The following is a 26,699-nucleotide window of genomic DNA, read 5'->3' as shown; positions in this document are numbered from 1 at the left end:
TCATACTAATTATAGGTTAAAACTAAGCTAAATAAAATTTATTATCTTTAAGATTATTTTACTTTACAATTATCATTTGTCAATTTTTTTTATATATTCATCTTGACAGTCTCTACTGATTTTTTGTTCTCTCCACCAAACTTGTGTATCCTCCATGGCTATCCAGTGACCTTAATTCTACCTCTAATTGTTTCAATTCTTTTGTTTACTTGCATTTATTGTTGTGTTTTGCCATAATTATTCTCTAATTTTAGCAGACTCAATACTTTGTAAGCACTTATTGTATTGTTATATTATTATATTGTTGTGTTTTGCTATAATTACTTTCTATTTTACAGCAGATTTAGTTTGCATCTGTTCCTGTAATTGCTTATCTTATTACTTACTACTTGTTACTTACAGTGTACCTGAGAGTACTTGTAAGCAATCTACCTCATTTTTCATTTTTGCTCAATTTGTTTTTGTATTGCTTAGTCTTGTTTATATTTTTGTTTTGTATGTCTATATCTTGTGTTTTGTATAGTCCATGTTTATATGTTTTTTCTTTAATCTCATTTATTACCTAGGTTGCCTAGCCTAGCCATACTCCCTTACTCCATTGTACCCCTGTAAGCCCCTTTTGTGTTTGTTTTGTACAGTATTGTGTACATTTTTTTCCCTATTTTATAGCTTATTTCTACCTTGTAATTTGCCTTTCTTCCTTGTTTTTCCTGCAATCAGCTTTTTTTATGCAGACAAGTATAGACCCAGAACTTAACCTCTTATCCACTATCTATGACAATAATCACTTTAATGATCTAAATTGCAGATATTTTGCAGCACATGATGTAAACAATGTATTAACTCATAATCACAATATCTCTGTAATCAATTTGAACGTTAGATCTCTAGGTAAACACTTCGATGAAAAAAGTTAGTGCCTTGATTGAAGCTATTGACAACAAATTCTCTTTTATTATACTTACTGAAACATGGTTGAAAGAGGATACAACTCAACTCTTTAACATGCCTAACTACTCAGCAATTGTCAACTGTCGTCAACTTCAGAGAGGTGGTGGCACTGCTCTTTACTACCACCAAGAACTAACATGCTTAAAAGAAATTAGAACTAGAGACTGCTATGGGGAGTATATCTTCGCCAGCTTCAGAGTCAAGGGTGCCGAGTCTGTCCTGTCTGTGGGTGCAGTTTATAGAATTCCTAACACTGATGTGTCCGAATTCAACTCAAACCTTAGAAATCTAATACTTGATAACAGACTGAACAAAAACCACCTAATTATCGCAGGGGACTTTAATATTGACCTCTGCGAGCCAGAACACCCTACTGCTGTTAGCTTCCTCAACTGTATGAATTCCTGCTTCCTCATACCCCTAATCACTAGACCTACTAGAATCACTGATAGCACTGCCACGACTCTAGATCACATCTGGACAAACATAACCTCTCCGCTTACTTCAGGTATAATCACCGATAGCACTACAGACCATTACCCCACATTTCTCTTAACTAACATTAGCAAACCACCTCTTGAGTCAAGAGAGATACGTTTTAGACTACACAATGAAACTGCTATAGACAATTTTATAACTGCTGCTGATAATGTCAACTGGGAGTCCGAGTTAGGTAACATAGAGGACATCAACCTAGCAGTGCAATCTTTTCTTCAAAAAACTCTTAGCCTTTATAATACCCACTGTCCTATGCTTTCAAAACAAGTCACAACCAAAAGGCTTAACAATCCCTGGCTTACAAAGGGAATACTTAAATCTATTAATAAAAAACATGACCTTGAGAAGAAGTATAGGTTAGGAATTGTCTCCAAAGAATTCTCAAAGAATTACTCATTATTGCTATCTAAAATAATTAGACGAGCCAAAATTAAATACTACGAAGATAAATTTACCCAAATAAAGAGCAACATTAAACAAACTTGGAGAACAATTTCACAAATATTGGGATCAAAGAAGTCTTTAAATAACAAACCGACTCTCCTGTCTAATAACGATGGTCAGCTTTCAGCCTCTGATTCTGCTATTGAGTTCAATAGGTTCTTCTCTTCCATTGGTTCATCCCTTGCTAATGATATTCCATCTTCCAGTACTGACATTAAGGACTATCTTACAGGTAACTATCCACAGTCTCTGTACCTAAAGCCTATTAATTCCACTGACGTCAATGAGATAATCCTTTCCCTTAAAACCAAGTCTGGTGCCCTTGAGGAGATACCAACTTTAATCTACAAAAAAGCCTCCAGATCTTTAGCCCCTGCTATTGCTTTGCTCTTCAACAAGTCACTTGAACTCTAAACCTTTCCAGATATTCTAAAAAAAGCGAGAGTAACGCCTGTCCACAAATGTGGTGAACTCACAGATGTTAACAACTACAGACCTATATCAATTCTGCCAAACTTGTCAAAAATTTTTGAAAAACTAATCTATAAGCAGCTTTACTCATATCTTGCCAAACTCAATATACTTAGCCCTTGCCAATATGGCTTCAGACCCAAAAAAAGCACTAACGATGCACTTATTAGTATGCTTAACTCGATTCATACAGCTCTTGATAAAAATGAGTTCCCTGTTGGGTTATTTGTGGACCTGCGTAAAGCTTTCGATACTGTCAACCACCAAAACCTTCTTCTTAAATTACATCATTATGGAGTCAGAGGTCACTCCCTACAATACCTCAAATCCTACCTTACTGACAGGCTCCAATGTGTTTCTGTGAATAATACAATTTCTCCCACCCTACCCATCAACATTGGTGTTCCCCAGGGCAGCATACTTGGCCCTCTCCTCTTTCTCATCTACATTAATGACCTTCCAAATGCCTCCCAACACCTCAAACCAATTCTATTTGCTGACGACACAACCTTCATTTACTCCAGTCCTGATCCCCTTGCTCTAAATGCCACAGTAAATACTGAGCTAAATAAAGTCCATCTGTGGCTAACTGCCAACAAACTCACCCTTAACATTGACAAAACTTTCTATATTCTGTTTGGCAATAAATCCTCTAATCAAATAAATCTCAAAATAAACAATACCCAAATTTGTAACAAATTAGATGGCAAATTCCTTGGCATTCTCATTGACCACAAGCTGAATTTCCAGGGACACATTCTAAACATATCAAAAAAAGTTTCAAAAACTGTGGGCATTCTTTCTAAGATCAGATATTATGTTCCACGCCCTGCCCTGGTGACTCTCTATTACTCCCTTATCTATCCATATCTCAACTATGGTATTTGTGCTTGGGGCTCTACTACCCAAAATCACTTACGTCCTCTAATTACTCAACACAAAGCTGCTATTAGGACAATATCCAATTCTGGCCCCAGACATCACTCGGTACCCCTACTCAAATCTCTGAATATGTTAGACATTAAGTCACTGCACATTCTCTCATGTGTATTATACATATATAAAACGCTAAACTATAATGCCAATCCTGATCTCAAAAGCTTCATAGAAGGTTGTAACAGAACCCATGAGCACCACACCAGAAATAAATACAGTTTTGATATTCCTAGAGTACGACTTAATCAAACCAGAAATGCTCTACAAATCAAGGGGCCCAGAATGTGGAATGACCTTCCCAACCATGTTAAAGACTGTACCTCTCTCAACCAGTTTAAGTTAAAAACGAAGCTATACCTAATAAATTCCCTGTAACCTACCTTACCCCTCTGTTGTCAACCCATGTATGTTTTTTTGTTTTTGTTTTTTTTCAAATCAACGCTGTTTGTATGTAATTTTCTGTAATAATTTGTAATTGTATTTGTGCTGCTTTTTCAACAATGTTCCCCCCTCTTTTACCTCTATTTTTATTTGTTCTCAACACATTTTATTCTTTTTACCCATTAGTTTTAAGCCTTAGTCATTAATGTTTTTCCTGCCCGAAACGCTTTGCGTAATAGTGGCTTTAGGCATTGTATGTACTAGCTCTATCTATAAAGCCAACAAACTTTGTATAATCTCTTTATGTATGTACCTTATCTAAATAAAAATTATTATTATTATTATTATCATATGGCAGCATTCTGTGATCTCAACTTTTCCAGATTTATCAGGTACATTCTATCTGGTCCCCACTATCCAGGACCACCCTGGTCATAACACTAGGGTATACGGACACCTAGGTGGCCTGTATACCTTACCTTGAAGTGATTTCGGGGCTTAGTGACCCTGCGACCCGGTCATCGCCCAGGCCTCCTCGTTGCTGAACAGGTCAACCAGGCTGTTGGACGCGGCTGCTCGCAGCCTGACGTATGAGTCACAGCCTGGTTGATCAGGTATCCTTTGAAGGTGTTTGTCACGTTTTCTCTTGAGCACTGTGAGGGGTCGGCCAGTTATACGCCTTATGTATAGTGAAAGCGTGTTGAACAGTCTCGGGCCTCTGATATTTATAGAGTTCTCTCTCAGAGTACCTGTAGGAGAGTCCCAGGGTATATGGGCACGCAGGTGGCCTGTGTAGGAGGGTTCCATAGTAAATGGACACCCAGGTGAGTGTTATAAAACGAAGTGGGTATCTTCGAAATTATAGGTCTCAAATGATAGCCCAGTTAATGGATTATGCTGTTAAACGTGCTGTTCTTAAAATATAAAGTAGATATTACCACTCCTCAAAGAGTTGGACAAGCTTTCATGAAAAGAATTTGCGCCAAAACACCAGGAAATGACTAAAGTGTTTTTCCCAGGGTGTAACTTCACCAGCCAACCATGCTCTCCTCTCAGGGTGGGCGCCACCTATGGAGCGGTCTACTCTGTCAGCCATCATATACGCAGGTACGAGACCAACAGTTAGTTTCACGTCATCTATGCAGGTAAGCCATGGGACCAACTGGAGCTTTACCATTACTTACCTGCAAATCTGACATAAACACTTAATGTGTACGTAATCTATAAAGATATGGCTATGCAGCCCGTATTCCTATGGTTTCCCAACGTTAAGAAACTGTCGTATTGAGTCACCTATCCTAACCTACCGGAGAACCCCAACAAAGAAAATGGGTCTGTAGTTCAATTTCGCGAGCCGCTACCATTTTCTAGTACGACGATCTTTGGTTTTAGGTAAAGTATGCGTCAAAATGCGACTCTGTATTAGGAGGGCGGGTTGTTAACTAGAGGTGTTTCTATCAATGTTAGTGTTTTGGGTTGTTGCTCGAGTCGTCAAGATATTATTCCATGCCATTTTAGTATTCGCAGCAGTCGAGAAAGATAGTCGTAATATATGCTGAAGGCTCAAGTAGTCATGTAGAGGCACTCAAAGCTTAGAGTAACCTTCATTTTAGATGACTTTTCATCTTAAGGCTTTTATCAAATCTAACAAATTCAGTCAGAAGAATTGTTATTAACAGAAGTAATGTTATCAAAATATGTTATAATGATAGCAACAAAATAATATATCAAGTTGATATAAACAGAATAATAACAGTAACAGAAGTAATAATGTCAATAATAGTATAATTACTAGCTGGACGGGACGGGAATTATCAGGGGAATGCGCCAAGCCGCTACGAATTTGTAGTACTTGGAAGGGGTCAGGATAAGGATTTGGGATGGAATGGGATGAAAGGAATGGTGCCCAACCACTTGGACGGTCGGGGATTGAACGCCAACCTGCATGAATTGAGACCGTCGCTCTACCGTCCAGCCCCAGTGGTTGAACTCTAGCTGGAACAGTAATAGTATTTGCATTTTATATCTGCAATAATTATAGTACCAGCAGTAATGTACAAAGTGGAAGCTGTAGTTAGAGTTTCAGTAGTAAATGGTACATTAACATCAGCAGGAACAGAAGTAGGTGTAATTAGCGCTAGTAAGAAAATCAGTAGGAGTTATGAGAAGGATTCGAACCTATGTTTTGGGTACTCCCAAATAACGCCTTAGACCACTACACCACGAGATGGTAAAAAATATGGCAACCTGGGATTCAAGTGAAGCCTCTAGGGTTCCTGAGGCTTCAATGGAATCCTCAGGAATCCTAGAGGATTTTCCTAACCCTGGTTAGGCTTCAGTGGATGCCTCGGGAACCCTAGAGGATTCACTTGAATCACAGAATCTAATACTATTTTACCATGTCGTGGTGCAGTGGTCTAAAGCGTTGCTTGGAAATACCCAGAGCATAGGCTTGAATCCTCCTCGTGGCTCCTACCGATTTTCTCATTAAAAAATCCCGTTAATGGGAATTTTTTGTGTATAGTGCTAATATGTTTAGTATTATCTACCCAATTACGATACTATCAGCAGGCTTTGTTGTTATATTAATCACATTTGCTTGGCTCTTACTGTATGGTGGCGTCTCTCCAGCGAGTGTAGAGTGAGACTTTAAACTATCTTTGTAGGAAGGCTTTCCAATACCAGGTATCAGTCTAGTTATCTTTCTCTGAAATTCTCCGAAGAGTCCATGCCCATTCTGTAGTACGACGATTAGCAATGCACATTCTAGTGGGGCCTCACCAGAGCTAGATATAGCTGAATGATACCTACAGTTCATCCAAACCTTCCTACGTATTATGCACGTCTTATCTTTTATCACGTCTCATGCAAACTTGCTGATATTGTTGGTCACTCCAGTATCCAGGTCTTTGATCTAAATTACGAAGAGAAGTGGGCTGTGCAACCTGTCCTCTCACGTAATACATCGCATATACAACCAAACTGACAAAACTAAAAATGTGCGATTTTAGTAAAAATTTAAAGCCTCGTAATATTGAATGTTCTGACCATTAGTCTCCGTAGTCTAAGTGGGTTGCTTCAGTTCGAACGTTCCTGTTTGGGCAAACCCATTGCATTTTTGCAGAGTACAGCTTAGCTCCACTAGCACTCCACTCCACTGATGCTGACCCTCTGTTGTTACATAGGGCGACTTTCCTACTGATATTGGAGAAACAATGCATATTTGTGAGACAAAGCAAATGATTATTGCTGTTCTCACAGCAAAACCAAACGGACCTACAACGGCTAAACTAAAGCGAAATCCGATAAATGAGTTGCAAGAAGATAATGTAATCCCTGGGTGAAGCGTCTATTAATTGCAGCCTCTGTGGCTCCATATGTTAGGAGTACCGGCAGGTACAGTGGTCGCCTTCCCGGTGTCGGCCTACATCATCGACAACCTGGGGTGGGAAGCAGTGTTCTACATCCAGGGAGCCTTGACGCTCGTGTGGTGCCTCGCATGGTTCTTCATCGTCACCGACTCGCCCGCTAGCTTCCGCTGGATTACCAACCATGAGAGAAACTACATCATTACGTCAATTGGTGATACCAAGAGTAAAAAGGTGAGTGTTCCCTAGAGTCAACAGCCTCCGTTATTCAACCCGCTTTTGACGCTTAGGAGTTCGTATCCGATGGCCGACAGTCAAAGTCCAATGAAATAATTTAAATTTTCAACAAACCTAGTGTAATTAATTGAGGACAAGTGCTGTTTTCTATATTCCATTTCTTATTTAATGGTTATGCTAGGGTTTTATCATATATTACTTAAAACTGTTTTGTCAGTTTCCTCATTATTAGTATTATTATTATTGATATTATTATAGGGTAAAATAACACATTTATGTATTTTATATAAAGATTTGTGATGTCTCTCCCTAACCTTATACTCAGACCGTGACAACGCACTCAGGAGAGTGCGAAAGACTTGGTGTAGTTCAAATCTTTACTCAGAACGCATAAATATATATGTGTGAGTTTTTATCCCGTTACTATGACTGTGATACATTTCCATTAAGTATTAATAATAATAATAATAATAATAATATTATTATTATTATTATATTTTATGAAAGATTTTCTAGTGTTAACTTTAAAACAAAAAAGTTAAGAAGGAAAAGGAAAATTACGCTGTGTAAGTTTTACGTAATGTAATATTGTGAGCTGTTGTGAACATTTGGTGATGAAATTTATGAAAAACAAAAAACGAGGTTCACGGAATAATGTTAGACAACAAATATTTTGGTAAGAATGTAACCCAAAAGATGCAGTAACTAATAACAGTTGTAAATTGCTAATGTAAAAACAAAGACGATTTGCATATTTATATTTGTAACCACAAAATGACGATGGGGTTTTAGGTCTAGAGCCAAGCATGTATTTATTTATATATACAAGAGTTCTTACATTCTTGTACAGCCAATAGCACGCATAGCGTTTCGGGCAGGTCTTTAATCCTAATCACCCCCCCCCCCCGCAATACGATCCATCAAATCGTTTAACAACCAGGTACCCATTCACTGCTGGGTGAACAGAGGCTTTAGTTAAGGATTGGCGCCCGGTCAATCCTCCCCGGCCAGGATACGAACCCAGGCCAAAGCGCTCGGGAAGCGCCGGGAGAGTGTGTCACCACTGCACCACGGGGACTAAGTATTGTAACCGGATAGGCCTTGGGCCATGTACTAGAACAATTTTGCCTATTCAGCATCGTATGTGTGTGTGTGTGTGTGTGTACTCACCTAGTATGCTTGCCGGGGTTGAGCTCTGGCTCTTTGGTCCTGCCTCTCAACTGTCAATCAACTGGTGTACAGATTTTTTTGCCTACTGGGCTCTATCATATCTACATTTGAAACTGTGTATGGAGTCAGCCTCCACCACATCAAATAATAATAATAATAATAATAATAATTTTTATTTAGGTAAAGGTACATACATAAAGAGGTTTTACAAAGTTTGTTGGCTTTATAGATAGAGCTAGTACATACAATGCCTAAAGCCACTATTACGCAAAGCGTTTCGGGCAGGAAAAAACACTAATGACTAAAGCTTAAAACTAATGGGTAAAAAGAATATGCTTAATGCTCAATGCTTAATGTATTCTATCTATTAACTACTCTGACGCTGAAATATTATTTCTAATGTCTCTGTGGCTCATTTGGGTACTAAGTTTCCACCTGTGTCCCCTTGTTCGTATTCCACCCGTGTTAAAGGGTTTGTCTTTGTCCACCCTGTCAATTCCCCCTGAGAATTTTGTAGGTGGTTATCATGTCTCCCCTTACTCTTCTTGTACCACTTGATCGTTACCACCTCCACTTATAACACCAGCTCAACAACCGTCGACCAGGACACTTGACCCACTCTCCTGAACACATGTTCATCAATGGAGACAAAAACCTAATTTTTATTATATATTAAGGCATAACAATCAGGTTTTTGTCTCAATTGATGAACCTGTGTTCAGCAGAGTGGGTCAAGTGTCCTGGTCGACGGTTGAGCTGGTGTTATAAGTGGAGGTGGTAACGCTCTGGTGTTATAAGTGGAGGTGGTAACGCTCTGGTGTTATAAGTGGAGGTGGTAACGCTCTGGTGTTATAAGTGGAGGTGGTAACGCTCTGGTGTTATAAGTGGAGGTGGTAACGCTCTGGTGTTACGCATGTATAGAGAATTTAATGACTCAGAAATAATTAGAGGGAAAATTAACTAAACACCAAAAATCACTTAACAAGAACCTTTATTGATAAAATGACATGTAAATACATCCTAGGCAATATAAATCCTATACAATGGGTGGAAACAAAGAATATACATAACCAACAATGGCACATTACCTTATCTCTGCAATTACCAGCCACGATGTCGTAGGCTCTCTCCCGGTCCTTGCGACCTTCCCTAGTTGACCCCAGTACACACTAACTAATTTTAAGTTCAACAACCTCCAAGTGGAGAATGGCTCCACCCACCTAACTATCCTAGTTTCCTAGGCTCCACCCACCTATGCCTACAGCCAACCATTACAAAGTCCAGGTTCTAGGCCTGACTCCAGCCAGTCAGTGCCAGGCACTGCCCTTAGGGGCTCCACCCACTAGGCCTCCCTGGCTCTCCACCAATGAATGCTCCAGAACAGACGTAGGCCTGCTTGGGAGGGTATGATTTACTCCCGTAGATTGCTAACTCGTTTCCACACCTGCTTGTTCCCGGCAGTGCTGTTAGGAGTTAAGAGACGTTAGGAGTTCCCGGCAGTGAATGGGCACCTGGTTGTTAAACGATTTGGCGGATCGTATTCCAGGAAAAATTTGGATTAAGGATCTGCCCAAAACACTATGCGTGCTGCTAGTGGCTTTACAAAAATGTAAGAACTTTTGTATATATAAATTTTGTATATTGCCCGAAACGTTAAGCGTGCTAATAGCGGGACAAGAATGTAAGAGCTCTTGTGTGTATATTATATATATATATATATATATATATATATATATATATATATATATATATATTATATATATATATATATATATATATATATATATATTATATATATATATATATATATATTATATATATATATATATTACATATATATTATATATATTATATATATATATTATATATATATATATTATATATATATATATATATATTATATATATATATATTATATATATATATATTATATATATATAATATATATATATATATATATATATATATATATATATATATATATATATATATTTAAACAAATAAATAAATAAAATAAAATAAACTATTATCAAACAATTTGTAAATGTTACCCATAAACTCGTATATTTCATTTTCTATAACTCAGCAGATGTTGCAGTATTTCAGTTCTTTTTGTGTAGCTAACACTAATTCATGGAGAACTGCGCTATTTGGATACAGGCTATCGTTACAAAACATACCCTAAGTATTTCGCCCGAAAAAATTATATACAACACTAAAAGTGTGGAGCTTGAAATATAAATGTTTAATCGATAAAACGTTACTTAACTTGACAATGTTTTGGATGGTGTTAGGCTCACTGGAGTACATACATTAATTCGAGGTCCACCCCCCCCCCCCTTCTAAGTTACCGACTGACCTTCCATAGGAAACAACATAAAGCAAATGTCTGCGAGGTGAATAAAGACGTCAGAATTAAGGAAACGCATCCAAAGGTTCCGTCTTTCCAAGGATTCAAACCCGAGTATCATTCTGTGGGAGCCGACCAATCTGGCCACTAAGCTCCAGGTCACTACTTTTACCTGAATTTACCTGGATTTTTCTGAGGGTAACTATTTCTCTAGGATATAAAGGGATATAACGTAACTAGACATATTCATTCCGCAAGTAGCGAAAACAGCGTGGCCACGCTCGTGATGTCACGAACTGCAATGCCAGTTGCCGGTTATTTGTATAAACCCCTGGAAATAGCGCTGTCTAGCCTAATTAAGCGAACCAACAGCTCTTCCAGCATAGCAGGGAAGGTCTAACAATTCTCACGAAACGTTATTTATAATAATCCCCAGGATTCAGCCCCACAACTACCTGGCTAACTGCTGGGTATATTTTTGCTGCTAGGTGAACCGATGCATTAGGAAACGTGCCCAGTCATTTCTGTCCTGCCCGGGACTCGAAACCGGAATTTCCAATTGTGAGTCGAGAACGAACCCGACTGTACTAATACTATACAACATTTAAACACCGACCATATCCTTAATGTGTCGAATAGTAATAGAGTACTGTAATAATTGTTGTATGCATTGTTAAGCGTTTACCCCTGGCTCAGATTGGTGTTACATCGATGTGTGAGGTTGTTACTTCGGTCGTAAGACAGACCTACAGTATTGACAGTATAAGGTTGTAGCCCTGGTCGTAAGACAGACCTACAGCATGGACAGTATAAGGTTGTAGCCCTGGTCGTAAGACAGACCTACAGCATGGACAGTATAAGGTTGTAGCCCTGGTCGTAAGACAGACCTACAGCATGAACCATGTTACAGAGGTCTGCGGTGCCGTGGAAGGCGGTGGTAACATCGTTGCCAGTGTGGTCGGTGGTGGCTGGTTCATTTGGTCATAACTGGGGCTTCTACACTCTCCTCTCAGCCGTCCCACTCTACACCAAGACCATCCTCCATCAGGACATTAAGTCGGTCAGTTTTGCATGAATTATTTTATACAAAGTTAAAGAGTTGGCTATTCCCGTCTCCCTTGTATATGAGAATACAATTATTAATATAATGGATATCATATTTAGCACTAATATCTCTTCAACATTGGCACCCTCTATACTCAAACAATATGTCATGGTATATTAAAAATCCAGTTCGATAAAAGCATCTGGACATTTGACAAATTTTTAAATGAAGTAACGTCATGGCATTAACGGATTCGGCGGGTAGGCAGTTCCATGTGTTTATAACCCTATGGGTGAAAAAGTATCTCCTGTTTTCTGTCCTACATTGTGGCTTGTTGAACTTAAAGCTGTTTCCCCTTGTATGCGTTTAATTAGACCTTTTAAAGAAGTGAACTCTATCCTACATCTTCCAACTTGTTCAGTATTTTAAAGATCTCGATGAGATTTTAAAAAGAAAACAAAGAAAGAATAATGAAAGACATAATCCGTAAAGGAGTAAAAGGAACAATTCCTAACTAAAACATAGACCTAATCATATTCTATAAAACAAAGAAGACTATCGACCTCCTCATTAAAAACAGCCCGAAGCCGACGGGGAACCCTTTATAGCAGTCAAACGTGGTATATATGTACACCTGCCCCTTCGAAAAGGATGTAGCATTCAATCTAAGTACATGGGTATGACGTCGACCAAGCTGACGAGGCGTTTGACCTGTCATCGTCAATGAGGTGCCCCTAAAAATCCTATGAGACAAGCCCATGACATCACCCTAACAAGAGAGATGCTGAATAAAAATACTTGTATAACAGACAAACCACTAGATGTAAGAAGATTACAAATTCTTAAAGCAATCCACATAAAAATAGAACAACCTACCATGAATACCCAAATTACAGAACTATTCACTCCACCCACCATGAGAGTAAGAACAAGACCGGAACGTGAAGATGCCAACATAGAACACACTGCTCAACATGCCACGCCCACTACATCTGATTAATCTTTGTATATGTTTCGTCCCCATTTATGTTCTATTCTTCCTTAACGATATATATTATATATATATATATATATATATATATATATATATATATATATATATATATATATATATATATATATATATATTTATATATATAATGTGCAAGGTTGATGTTACAAGGTTATTTAATCTGGTCACGTTAAGCAGAACGCGTCAGTGTCGGGGCTGCCGTTCGTGGGCATGTGGGTGATGTCCCTGGCCGGGGGCGTGGTGTGCGACTGGTGCCAGCAGCGCTGGGGCACCTCCACCATCGCTGTCAGGAAAACTTCGCATTTTTTCGGTAAGCCAAGGACAGGACGAAAGGTAAAGAGCAAGGTATCGATGATGAAATGGTATGCAGATGTATGCAAAATATACATCAATTGTATTCTACGTTTTCCCGTCTTATATAATTATTTATTTTGTTTGTTCTGGGCAAATTTAATTATCATTAATTAAACATTAATATAAGTAAAATATCTGAGGCAGAATCAAGTGTTGTACGATTATAATTAGTTCTGGTGGAACCCCAAAGGACTGTCACAACTCTGACTCTTTTGGGTCTGGATCCTCCCCTAGGTCTGGGTCCTCCCCTAGGTCTGGGTCCTCCCCTAGGTCTGGGTCCTCCCCTGGGTCTGGGTCCTCCCCTGGGTCTGGGTCCTCCCCTGGGTCTAGGTCTTCCCTTGCTGTCTTCCTCCGACCAACATGGGAAGTTCATGTGGTAACCTTTGACCTACACTAGTCGTCGCTCTCAGTTTTAACTCTTCTCTGATCTATTAATTTGACTCTGTCAAAATTGGTCACTGGTTTCTTGCAAATTTTTCTCGGGAATAACCTGTGAGAGGTGTTTGTCATCACTGCACTTATTAGATTTATAAGAACATTTCTCGTAGAAAAGTTCGTACAAACGCCGACACTCATATGGGATGCGGGCTAACTTAAAATTATCTAAAGGTCTTTTTCCTCCCAAACGCCCACTTCAATCGCATGGGAAGCAGGTTAGTAGTTCCCAATAACCAGTAAGTTTTATTTAAATTAATTTAAATCAACCTTGAACTACTGCTCAAACAGGTGAGCCTTAAACCCGCAAATTCTACAGAAGTTTGGCCCAGATGACATTGTAATTATTTAAAGTTCTGGTAGTAAACCTTTGACAACAACTTATAAACCTACATGTAAGTTGTTTTCACATAATTATACCCGAACATAAGCGCAAAGATACATGCAAGAAAATGATCTTGTCAACTGGCTTTGTGAAAGCCACCCACTTGTCATGTAGCCATTCAATGTTGATTAATATTTTATCAAAATGAATGAAATACAGATCAACTTTAATTTCTTTCAAAACTAGAAGCTTAATAAAGTTATGTAGTTTATGTGAGAGATGTATTAGTGTCAGGGGTTGGTAAATGCAGGCGTTCTGCCTGGGCCTTGATATGGACAAATAATTTAGGCTATTATTGCCTTTATCGGGTTTTAACTTTCTGTATGCCTTTCCTTTCCAAAAGCGATTTGCTTCGGCTCAATTTCTTTGTTTTCTTCTCTTGATTCTCATTCCAAGCTTCAATTTATTTTTTTTCTTGTTCTCTATTTCAGTTAATCAAAGTACTGTTCGTTACTCAGTTATACCAACCTGCTCTGTGCATAATTTTTCTTTATGTGTCATTTGTGTTATGTATCAAAGCCAAACCTTAGCAAACTGTTAACGACCACATAAATATCAGGAACCGCGTGTGCTCATTGTCTGTTTTCCTGTTATATGTGTGTGGTGGCTCCGCGCGTCGCCATAGAGTCAACAGAGAGGTTGTTTAGTATGTTTAATATTTTGTATAAAATGTGAGATTGAAACTCTTGCCATTTATTCTGTATCAAAATGTTAATTAAAATTTTGTTCGTAGTGCCTATTGTTTGCATTTATTTTCTAGTTATGCTGCGATAGGGTTTAATTACATGGGATTTGACTCTATTGTACCTGTTCTGACCCTTACAGTGCTAACCCATAACTGTTTCTGGCGAGGTCTTCAGTGCCCAAACTATTTTCAGTTGTCATTGTGGATATTTTTGCTATCCAACGTCACGTGTTTTGTGGTGTAATGTACCTAAATATTTTAATATTAACTGTTAGAGTTAATATATGTTCCATTCAAGCTACGCTGTATCCATATTTTATTGTTAATATTCTTTATAAAATGTGAAAACAGCCATGTCAGATACAGATAAGGGGAGCCGGTGGCCGAGCGGACAGAATACTGGACGCGTGATCCTGAGGTCCCGGGTTCGATCCCGGCCGCCGGCGAGAAACAATGGGCAGAGTTTCTTTCACCCAGATGCCCCTGTTACCTAGCATTAAATAGGTACCTGGTAGTTAGTCAGCTGTCACGGGCTGCTTTCTGGGGGTGGAGACCTGGTCGAGGACCGGGCCGCGGGGACACTAAAGCCCCGAAATCATCTTAAGATAACCTCAAGATAACCCTTCCCTGGCAGCCAATATGGGTCCAGCCGTGTGTGTGGTGGGGCTCATGTGTGCTGGCTGCGACTGGCACCTCACCGTGGCACTGCTGGTCGTCGGAGTCGCCTTCAAGGGTCTAATTTTCTCTGGCCACTACATCAGCCCCATCGATCTCGCCCCGAACTTTGCTGGCACCTTGCTGGGCATCACTAACACCATCGGCAATGTTCCAGGCTTCCTCGCTCCTATGATCAACGGCGCCATCATCAACAACCAGGTTGGTCACAGTCACACACTATATCACATCAATAATGGATCACTAACACTAACTTGACCACTACTAATAATCAGATATCCACAACTAACTATACCACTAAATAGACCATTATATTTAATTATATCACTATGCAGACCATCACAACCAAATATATCACCATACAGACCATCACAACTAAAGTTATCACAATATAGGCCACCACAGCTAAATTCATCACCACAATGAGGCTGGTTACCTCACCAACTCCAGGTTCATCGCCACTGTCGGGCTGGTCGCCACTTCATCATGTAGGTCGCCACCTCCAGGCTGGTCGCCACCTCCAGGTTGGTCGCCACCTCCAGGTTGGTCGCCACCTCCAGGCTGGTCGCCACCTCCAGGCTGGTTGACACTTTAGGTTGGTCGCCACCTCCAGGTTGGTCGCCACCTCCAGGTTGGTCGCCACCTCCAGGTTGGTCGCCACCTCCAGGTTGGTCGCCACCTCCAGGTTGGTCGCCACCCCCAGGCTGGTCGCCACCTCCAGGCTGGTTGACACTTTAGGTTGGTCGCCACCTCCAGGTTGGTCGCCACCTCCAGGTTGGTCGCCACCTCCAGGTTGGTCGCCACCTCCAGGTTGGTCGCCACCTCCAGGTTGGTCGCCACCTCCAGGTTGGTCGCCACCCCCAGGCTGGTCGCCACCTCCAGGTTGGTCGCCACCCCCAGGCTGGTCGCCACCTCCAGGCTGGTTGACACTTTAGGTTGGTCGCCACCCCCAGGCTGGTCGCCACCTCCAGGTTGGTCGCCACCCCCAGGCTGGTCGCCACCTCCAGGTTGGTCGCCACCTCCAGGTTGGTCGCCACCTCCAGGTTGGTCGCCACCTCCAGGTTGGTCGCCACCTCCAGGTTGGTCGCCACCCCCAGGCTGGTCGCCACCTCCAGGCTGGTCGCCACCTCCAGGCTGGTCGCCACCTCCAGGCTGGTCGCCACCTCCAGGTTGGTCGCCACCTCCAGGTTGGTCGCCACCTCCAGGTTGGTCGCCACCTCCAGGTTGGTCGCCACCTCCAGGTTGGTCGCCACCTCCAGGTTGGTCGCCACCTCCAGGTTGGTCTCCACTTCAGGCGACCAGCAGGTTGGTTATCGCTACCATGCATTTACATAGATTTTGGCATACAATCAGTGCATTCAATCTCTTATATTGAATGTATTTGGCATAATATGAATAGTAATTACCTCGTCAATTTACTGGTTCATTAACCATCCGTCACATATTAACAACTTTTGACATATATATATATATATATATATATATATATATATATATATATATATATATATATATACGTTTATGTTCCTGTAATCTACTTCTTACCCAACAGCAAACCCTACCGCAGTGGAGGATAGTGTTCTTCATAACTGCCGCCATCTACGTGCTGGACACAGTCATCTACCTCGTCTTCGCCTCAGCGGAAGTGCAGCCGTGGAACAATTCTCAGCTTCAGCACCCCGAGAGTGGGGAGACTAGGGAAGACCAGCACAGCGCCGACAAGACCACGTCTCACCAAAGGGATTCTCATCTGTCACAGATCAACGATTATCGTGAAGAATCAGAGAATACTAGTAAACACAAAGCTGTGTTTAGCGAAGGGAACTACGCTGACCTTAAAAACCTCAAGCGTACAGGGAGCAACAGTAACATCAGGGAGGGAACTGCCTGTGAGGAAGGCAACCACAGCTGTCCAGACGGAGAGAGACTCCAGTGTCCTGGGAGGCAGGGAGATAGTGCGGATGGCAAGAGTGTTGAGGGCGCAACTATGGCACAATTCACCGCGAAGACCAAGGGTAAAGGTCACCTCAATCCCGCCTTTAACATTAATGAATAGCAACTTCAGCCACTCTGTAGAACAGTCATATTTATGGCGAAATTTGTGGCATGTATCGTGTAATGTAAGACGAGCTCAGCATTCCAGCATTAAATTTTCAGGCAGGGAGCTCGTAGCGACCATTCATCCCTCCATATACCATGTCCTAAATTTAACCGTTTCACACTAAGTTGTCCATTCGGTGTTAAATGTTTAATTTAGTCATCTATTATTATGCTAGTTTATTGTGCACCCTATACTCATCTTGTGGGCGGTAGCCCAAAAAGCATTACAGAGGGCCCAAAAGGGCTTTATCTGGCTTCATCTTAGATTATTACATTACAATTTCATCTATCCTTCACACCTTATAGTTACAATGTCAGCTAGTTACAGAGAAGGTTCTATTACAAGAGCTATATATTTACAGTAAGTCATTATACATTAATGGTAGGTCTTATCGCTAATACATAATTGTTTGAACAATGGAGATACTACAGAGTCATTTGGGAGCTGTTACCTCCCTAAAGGTATAAATCCAATACGCCCAGTACAGTCCGATTACGGGCTATTCATGCCCGTGCTACCTCTTGGGTGGCTTAATCTTCTTCAATCAATCAATCTACAGTTCCATTTACAGGCTCACTATAGCCCGTGCTACATGGACAATTCGTTCTGAGTAGCTAAATCTAAAACAACAACAACATGCAGTCCCATCACTTGAGAATGAAGTGAACCCATTTATAATTTTATTTATTTCTGGGTAATTTTAGCAATTACCCAGTAATTGCTAAACAGAACAAAATTGCAGTGTACATACGCGTAAAACTGACCAAGAAATGATTCGGTCCACGCCCTTAATTGAGACGGGGTTGTGAAGTTAGGCTATACTGCGCTGCCTAAATATCTACATTTCCTCTTATCTTAGTATTATCACCATCAGCTGAATATAAACAGGCTAAGGAAACACAAAACTGACAATTGCAACTCATCCTTGCTAATCTCCACACCGAGGATTTGTTTACATCTCGTTTAGTGACAGCCGTCAGGAAATCATAATATAAACTACTGCAGACTTTTGTTTAAAGACACAGAACAATGTCTTGCGAAACACTGGAGAAGTATTTCAGCTTTGTCAAATCGTTCTTGTCTCTCTCCGCCTGTCAGGACGACAGGTTCTCTCAAAATGTTTCGTTCGCGATAAATATCAGGCGGAGCTTCACAAGTTCAATGTTTTTGTGTATTATTTCTCCATATATTCGGAGCAGATGTACATTTGTTTTAGCAAATACCTTTTTAACAACAAAAGATGCCGGGCTAAAATGTTGAAGCACAAACAGATCAGGTACGAGACGAGTGTAAATATATGGGAGTGATCAATATAAATGTGAGAGGTGGGCTGGCTAGCAGGACGATGTGAGGTGTGGAGGGTGGACCTGCCCGCCACTTTCTCTCCCTCTCATCCTCTTCAAACTTTAATGTGTAGTAAATATTTTAGCCAGACGTTATGTAAACCCAATTACACCTTGTAATTCGAAGCTATAAGTCTGTCATTCCATCATGAAGTTAACCCTATTTGCTACCTTCAGATACAGCAATCACTGTATTATCATGAAAAACAATAAACTAATTATATACGGTAGCTACACACGCATATATATGTATAAGTGTGTGCATGCGTGTGTTGTGCGTACGTGCATGTGTTGTGTATGCATGCGTATGTTGTGTGTGCCATGTGCCTGTTGTGTATGCGTGCGTGTGTTGTGTAAGTGTGCGTGTGTTGTGTGCGCGAGCCTGTTGTGCATGCGTGCGTGTGTTGTGTGTGTGCATACTCATCTAGTTGTGTTTGCAGGGGTTGAGCTCTGGCTCTTTGGTCCCGCCTCTCAACTGTCAATCAACTGGTGTACGGATTCCTAAGCCTACTGGGCTCTATCATATCTACATTTAAAATTGGGTATGGCGTCAGCCTCCACCACATCACTTCCTAGTGCATTCCATCTGTTAACTACCCTGACACTGAAAAGGTTATTTTTAACGTCCCATGAGTATGTGTGTATTTACTATTTGTGTCTGCAGAATCGAGCTATTAGCTCTTGGACCCCACTTTTCTAACCATGTATTTTTCCTAAATTATATCTACTACATATATTGCTCTCTAACACACGCGCACACATCCCCAGGAAGCGGATTCCAGGATTGAACCCGGAATCTTAGGACTACGAATCCCGAGCGCTGTTCACTCAGCAGTCAAGCCCCCCAGGTCAGGAAAATGTCGCCAAAATATTGTTTATAACATACAAGAGGAAGCGTTTCTTCTAAACAATAATACACCTCTAAAAGAGCGTGCCTGCTGACGCCCATGGAACATCAGTGCTCAACTTTACATTACTAATGGAAAAATGCATATGAATACTAGGCTTCCTTTTTGCAGGATGCATTTTTCCTTCCATTAGCGACATTTTTACTTAGTATTGATTTCTACTGGATAATCTTTATAGACTTTAAATGCAAGATAAAAAAGGTATTTCGATACCATATTTATTTACGTTAAGTTAATACTGAACATTCACAAGGAAGTAAGGGATCCCACAGAATGAGGAGTGTGCGCGCGCGTGCCAGTCTAGTCCAGCCCTAGTGACTATCCAGGCCGAGAGATGGCGCTGGCAGCAAAACAGAGTTCGCGCTTCAAGTAAAGCCTTTAAAATTTATATAAATAACGTCCTATTTTCAGTAACAAAGCACTGACACTTCATTTTCTTGTTTAATTTATTAATACTATTATTGATAATACATAAATAAAATAAAAGAGATAGATGTTTTTATTTAATATACGTGAAAACTATTACAGACGACTCAAAGGCAAATTTAGTTTTGGAACCAAAACAAACGTAAGTGTGTGTCACAAATATATTGCCCGAAAAAGGACCATATACTTGACATTACAACAAGGAATCCACAGGAGACGTTAGTGGTGAGCTGAAGTTCACGTAGTGAAGCAGTGCGAGGCATGACAATGTCGGTTATGTGCGTATAGTGGTGTGAGGCACGGTGTGTGTCTGTCGGTGGACATGCTGAGGGCGGCCAGGCCTGCCTCGCTACCCTCCTGCACCATTAACTTCACTCTGGTGACGCAGGGCTCTACACTGCCTCTGGGGCCACCATGCTGGGCTTCACGCCCCACACACAGCGACCCTAAACTCTTGCCTTACCGACTCTGTGTATACCTTGACTATACAGTGCGTTAGTGTTTTTTAAATAGTGATTAGCGATACTTTGAAGTCTCTTTTAAAGTGTTTATGTGACAGTTATAAGTGACAACAAGTAAAACTGCTACCAATATATGTTATTGAATTTGACATAAATGATGAGATAAATTATTCTAGCACGAATCTTTTCTGTATTTCATGTTTTTCTTCACTTGAGGTTAAAAAATTATCTGTCCTAAGTTCATTTTATAGTTTTATTATCGAGTTAACTCATAACTCTAGAAGCAAGAACACCCCAACTTGCTTGTGAAGAACTCTTCCCGATACTAAACGAAATGCTTTGAAAAAGACAAATGTGCATGCCTTCACATGCCCACTTGGACACTTGTCAACCCCAACAATCTCGGCAAATAGGCAAGACAAAAACATCTCTTTCAAGGCATATGGCACTACACAAACACCAAGGCTCCAAACACCAAAAGGGGGTTCTGTTATCTTGAGATGATTTCGGGGCTTTTTTTTTTGTATCCCCGCGGCCCGGTCCTCGACCAGGCCTCCACCCCCAGGAAGCAGCCCGTGACAGCTGACTAACTCCCAGGTACCTATTTTACTGCTAGGTAACAGGGGCATAGGGTGAAAGAAACTCTGCCCATTGTTTCTCGCCGGCGCCCGGGATCGAACCCAGAACCACAGGATCACAAGTCCAGCGTGCTGTCCGCTCGGCCGACCGGCTCCCCAGCAATAATCTGTACCAGCAATATTTTCCTGGAGATCCCCGTTACTATCTGGAGCTGTACGTGTTTTGTCTTATCTGTCCCGTGCTGTCATGGCGTTCCTGGGGCGATAATATCCACGCTGGTTTTGACTGATTGCACCTGCGGTAATACCCTCTTCTATTTTCCTGGTGATCTCTGCCCTTTTGTGGTTTTCAGGTGAGCTATAGCTGGTCTTGCGGCTCGTGCTCTTGGCATAAGGGGGAAGGCGGACTAAGTTGTCTTCTCTGGGGAATTCATTAATAGCCCTAATTACCGAGGCTGCTAATAACTTGTCTCTCCTCGGTAGGAGAGACACTGAGGCATGCATTCCCAAATAATAGAAGATTGTGCCATGCTCTGATGGTTCTGGGAGCATTATGGACTACTGTCAGAAGACTGGTGAATTTGGTTGCTGCTTGCTGATGGGCAGCCTTGGGGATGTGGGCCAAGGTCCTGGTGAACGTTGCTTTGACAGCTTCAAGCAGATTATGCACTGAAATGAAGTTGAGGGAGGTATTGTCCCTCGCTCCTGGGAAATGTTGTCTGTCACTGTCCTTGGGCATATGCCAAGCTCCCAGGCATCGGCCTAAGTTGACATAATGTTAGCTAGTTGGGAGTATTTTCTTCTTGATTTGCTCCTTAATCAGTAAAAACTTGGAGGTATTTTAACCTGTATAACAAGTAGAGCAGTGGTAGTTTTTGCTAGTAAGTCTGCCTTTCATTATCATTTATACCAGTGTGACTTGGTATCCAATTTAGGGTGATTGACAGCCCTAGATTGTGTGCTTCTTGTCCTGTATGTAGGATTTCTGTGATGAGTTGTATATTATCTCAGTGGTGGCTGGATAACAGTACCTAGAGCGAAGATTTAGAGTCGGTATAAATTATGACATCATGTAAATTATTCTCAATTGCATAATTTACGGTCTCTTTCAGGGTATACTGTATAATTATGTTTGCAGAGTTGAACACCCACAGTTCATGCTCCAGTAAGCTTCATGGTTGTTGGTGATTCTGCCCCAGCAGAATCTCTTTCTTGATCAACTGATCCATCTGTGAAGATGTGACTGGTTGTTGGTCTTGAGATGCTTGCCATTTGTTGTTCTACGATTGCTTTGAGCCTCTGTGATAATATCACTCTTATTACTCTGCGAGAGTTATAAGATTCAATGGAACTATAAATGGAGCAATGGAGCACCTTCACCTCATCCCATTCACCTTATCGTTTGATACATATCATGAAACAAGACAATTTTGTAATCATTCCTAGTCTGCCTTTGACAATACTAACAAGGGTTAACGAAACACAACTCTTGGTGATAGGACAAATTAAACTGTAAAAATTTACTTTGGAATATAATTGTTCAACTTCCTTCTCAAGTGAAGAAAATGTAAGGATAATAGAAGATTCGTGCTAGAATCATTAATCTCACTTTTTCGGTCACATTCAATAATATTATATATATTTAAATTACATAAAGCTGTACATTTGTATCCAGTGCGAAATGAAAATGTGAACGACCAAGAAATAACGTTTGGTACGACAATGGATTATGAACAAGGTACGTAGATCATATTTGCTGTATTTAGTTTATCAGGAATATATTGAATATTCAAGTTATTTAATTGCTAGGAATTCTTAAACAGTATGAAATTTGAAACTCATTAACTTGCATTTGCCATTAACTAGGGAGCAAACATGCCATTAACCAGGGAGCCCACTTGCCATTAATCAGGGAGCCCACTTGCCATTACTAGGGAGGCCACTTGCCATTACTAGAGAGCTCACGTGCCATTAACTAGGGAGCCCACTTGCCATTAACTAGGGAGCCCACTTGCCATTAACTAGGGAGCTCACGTGCCATTAACTAGGGAGCAAACATGCCATTAACTAGGGAGCCCACTTGCCATTAACTAGGGAGCTCACGTGTCATTAACTAGGGATCCCACTTGCCATTAACTAGGGAGCCCACTTGCCATTAACTAGGGAGCTCACGTGCCATTAACTAAGGAGCTCACCTGCCATTAACTAGGGAGCTCACGTGCCATTAACTAGGGAGCAAACATGCCATTAACTAGGGAGCTCACGTGTCATTAACTAGGGAGCCCACTTGCCATTAACCAGGGAGCTCACGTGTCATTAACTAGGGAGCTCACGTGTCATTAACTAGGGAGCCCACTTGCCATTACAATAACAAGGAAACTTGCAAACTAGACAAGCTATAAATATACAGGTTTGCATTCCAGTGGAGGTAGTTTTAAGAATTCAAATATTTTTTTATCGATTGACTTTGTTAATAAATTTCCAATGTACCTATTTAATTGTTGGAAATGTTATGCACTTATGTTTAATGGTTATATTACGTGCAGTGTAGTTATGGGTATATCCCTAAATTCATTCTCCTCACCTGCATTCATTTGTGTGGGTGATGGCATGTCATCTAACCTTTCTTGTGTAAACACTGATGTAAAATATTCATTTAGTTAGAGTGTTTACTGCCTTTTTGTCGTCCATTATAACTTGATTAGTCTCATCTATTAAGTGTCATACAGAATCCTTTGTTTTGATTCTACTTCTTATATAGGCATAGCACGATTTTGGATCTTTCCTTGTGTCTTGGGCAAGTTTTCTTTTGTGGTCTCATTTGGCTGATCTGTGTTTCTGAGTGGCCGAGTTTAGTGCCCTTTTGAATATCTCATAATCACTGATGTCCATCATGGATTTATACGTTCTCCAGAGGTTCTGCTTGGTTATCATTCCTCATCATCCATCTTATTCCCTTTCTTCTGTTTAGCACATATTTTGGAACGAGTTCCACGATGACTCTCTTGAAAGTTTGCCCGTAAAGAATTAATATAAATCATTAATATTATTATAATTATAATTCATTAATATAATTATAATTCATGAATATTAATAACAATATAAGATTAAAGAATTTTGTGTATTAAAAACAGAGGAAACGCGTTAAAGGACTGTTTAAAATTATTTCTATGAAAAGAATACAGATATCTGATAAACATTAATGATTTGGCGTTGATTTAAGTGCAAATATTGGGTTCTAAGCTTTGAATCTTCTCACCAAATGTGGCAGCAGTCAACAATATAATTTCAACAAAAGAGCTTACATAATTTTCAGTTATTGTTATTTTTTTGTCCATACATCCCCTTGCCACTTCGTGGGGGGGGGGGGGGTATATAGCTTGAGGGCACCCGTTCCCCCCAACCACTAGGCATGGGCAGAGGGAGGTACCCCTAAGCATACATATTTCCCTAACCACACAAACTAAAATATATAAGCAATGACTAGATGGTAATCTCACCCACAAGAGTTAAGATGATGATAATTTTATTCAATATCCGTTTACCCCCCCCCCCCTTCCCTACACAAAGAATATGAAACATTTGTTGCTAAAGAATTAGGCTTTCTCAACGTAAAAATAAAATTGAGCAAAATAAATTGCGTTAGCAGTTTGAGTTATCCAGTAGGCTCTCCAGATACCCCAAGCTCTCGACTGCTACAAGTGGACTTCTTGCCATATTACATATATTAATTAATATATTAATTAATTTTCTCTTATAATATTATAAGCGTTAAAGAAACAAAACTTTTAAGCATAATTTTAACGCACATTTTATTTCCGACATATACGAGTAAATGGTAATATGTAGCTGAAATAGTGTATAAAAATGATTGTAATGACAAAATCTTGTCGGGTTTTACTATACGTATTAAATGTAAACTGTATATGGACTGAAATTTGGTTTACTTGAATATGAAATATGACTTTTTTTTTTTAGTTGGAATTCTTTTTAATAGATAATATTTTGAAGACTCTAAATACCGGTTGTTTATTGTTTATGAAACTTCCCAATTATAACGTCATGCAATTTAGACAATATCGACCTTTAACATGTCAAATATAATTTGCAGTGGAAAGTAATTAAAAACATTGAAATAAATGAAGAGCACGTGAAATATTACATTGCACCTGAGTGGCAATTACTCCAAGTCATTTTGGATAATTTTTCACTTTAATGTGCCAGGTATGAAAATTAAAACAAAGTAGGGCAGTACGGAAAGTAATAGCAGGAGTTTTGAGTTGTAACAACTACTGTGTGATGTCTTCCTTTCCTTACTTGTGTTGTATAATTGATAATTTAGCATTTGAGTAATGTTATATACTTAAAGCACTGTATGATTAGTTTCTCGAGATGTCCCAGAGTAGGTTGAGCGTACAGTTCCATGTATGTGAACCAGACGTGTGTGGTTGGTGCTGGTTGGTGACATGAGCCAGACGTGTGCTGGTTGGTGACGTGAACCAGACGTGTGCTGGTTGGTGACATGAGCCAGACGTGTGCTGGTTGGTGACATGAACCAGACGTGTGTGGTTGGTGACATGAACCAGACGTGTGTGGTTGGTGACATGAGCCAGACGTGTGCTGGTTGGTGACATGAGCCAGACGTGTGTGGTTGGTGCTGGTTGGTGACATGAACCAGACGTGTGTGGTTGGTGCTGGTTGGTGACATGAACCAGAGGCTGCAGAAATATTTTACTGCTATAATCCACTCGGTAAAACATCTAAACTATTGGGACCTACTAAAATGCCTAGATCTGTATACATTGTTTATTTCCACGGAAGTGTGGATGACATTTCATTCACCTGGGCTGTATGGGTCTCGAACCATACAGCCATGGGTCTCAGCCGCTGTTGTTGAGTGAGGTGTCCATGACAGTCACTGTCCTTGAATGATTGTTCCATATACAAGCGTTGTCCTGCAACCAATGTCTGTCAACTGTTGCCGTTGTCCTAGTTCGCAGTATTTGTGAACTACCTCTGTTCTAGGACACAGCGTTCGAATGATAGTTGTCACTGTTTTGAGTGCAGTGTCTGAGCAATCGTCCTAGAACTGCGAGTTCGAGGACAGAACGTTACTCTATGCAGATAGTAACTTGTCCTTGTTTCCCCTCTCGCTAAAACCCCACCTAGAAATATGACCGGAGAATCAGGCTATGAACTGCATGCTGGAACACTACTAACTTGGATAATTAGGATAAAAAGGTAACTCGGGTCAGGAAACTTACTATGGAGTACGAGTCGGGTAATTGACTAAGCTTTAACCGTAAACTGTACTAGGCGCAACATTTAAGTTACATGGAAAAGCCTCCAGTAACTAATTTAACAGTGGAGCGCGGATAATCCGCAGAGCTGGAGTTGAGTTTGGTTATAGCAGCCGCTCCCCAGAATAGTGAGCTGGAGGCCCATAACTCCGGGTGAGGCAATCTCAGTAATGACTTCACCCATG

At 40.5% G+C, this 26,699-nt stretch overlaps 1 protein-coding gene across 1 annotated transcript in view; it reads left to right on the top strand.

Moving 5' to 3' along the window:
- Positions 1–18,967, top strand: part of LOC123755347 (sialin) — a 46,192-nt gene extending 27,225 nt beyond the window's left edge. Inside the window, exons 4-9 of the mRNA XM_045737886.2 lie at positions 4,701–4,788; positions 7,066–7,283; positions 11,717–11,866; positions 13,041–13,173; positions 15,357–15,598; positions 16,950–18,967. Of these exons, the coding sequence (XP_045593842.1) occupies positions 4,701–4,788; positions 7,066–7,283; positions 11,717–11,866; positions 13,041–13,173; positions 15,357–15,598; positions 16,950–17,453 (1,335 nt within the window). The 3' untranslated portion in view covers positions 17,454–18,967. The remainder of the gene's footprint in view (positions 1–4,700; positions 4,789–7,065; positions 7,284–11,716; positions 11,867–13,040; positions 13,174–15,356; positions 15,599–16,949) is intronic.
- Positions 18,968–26,699: the final 7,732 nt, after the last annotated feature.

Source organism: Procambarus clarkii, chromosome 20 (genome assembly GCF_040958095.1).
Source record: "Procambarus clarkii isolate CNS0578487 chromosome 20, FALCON_Pclarkii_2.0, whole genome shotgun sequence".
Lineage (NCBI taxonomy): Eukaryota > Metazoa > Arthropoda > Malacostraca > Decapoda > Cambaridae > Procambarus > Procambarus clarkii.
The sequence above is the reverse complement of the archived record's forward strand: the minus strand, read 5'-3'. Positions and strand labels throughout refer to the sequence as shown.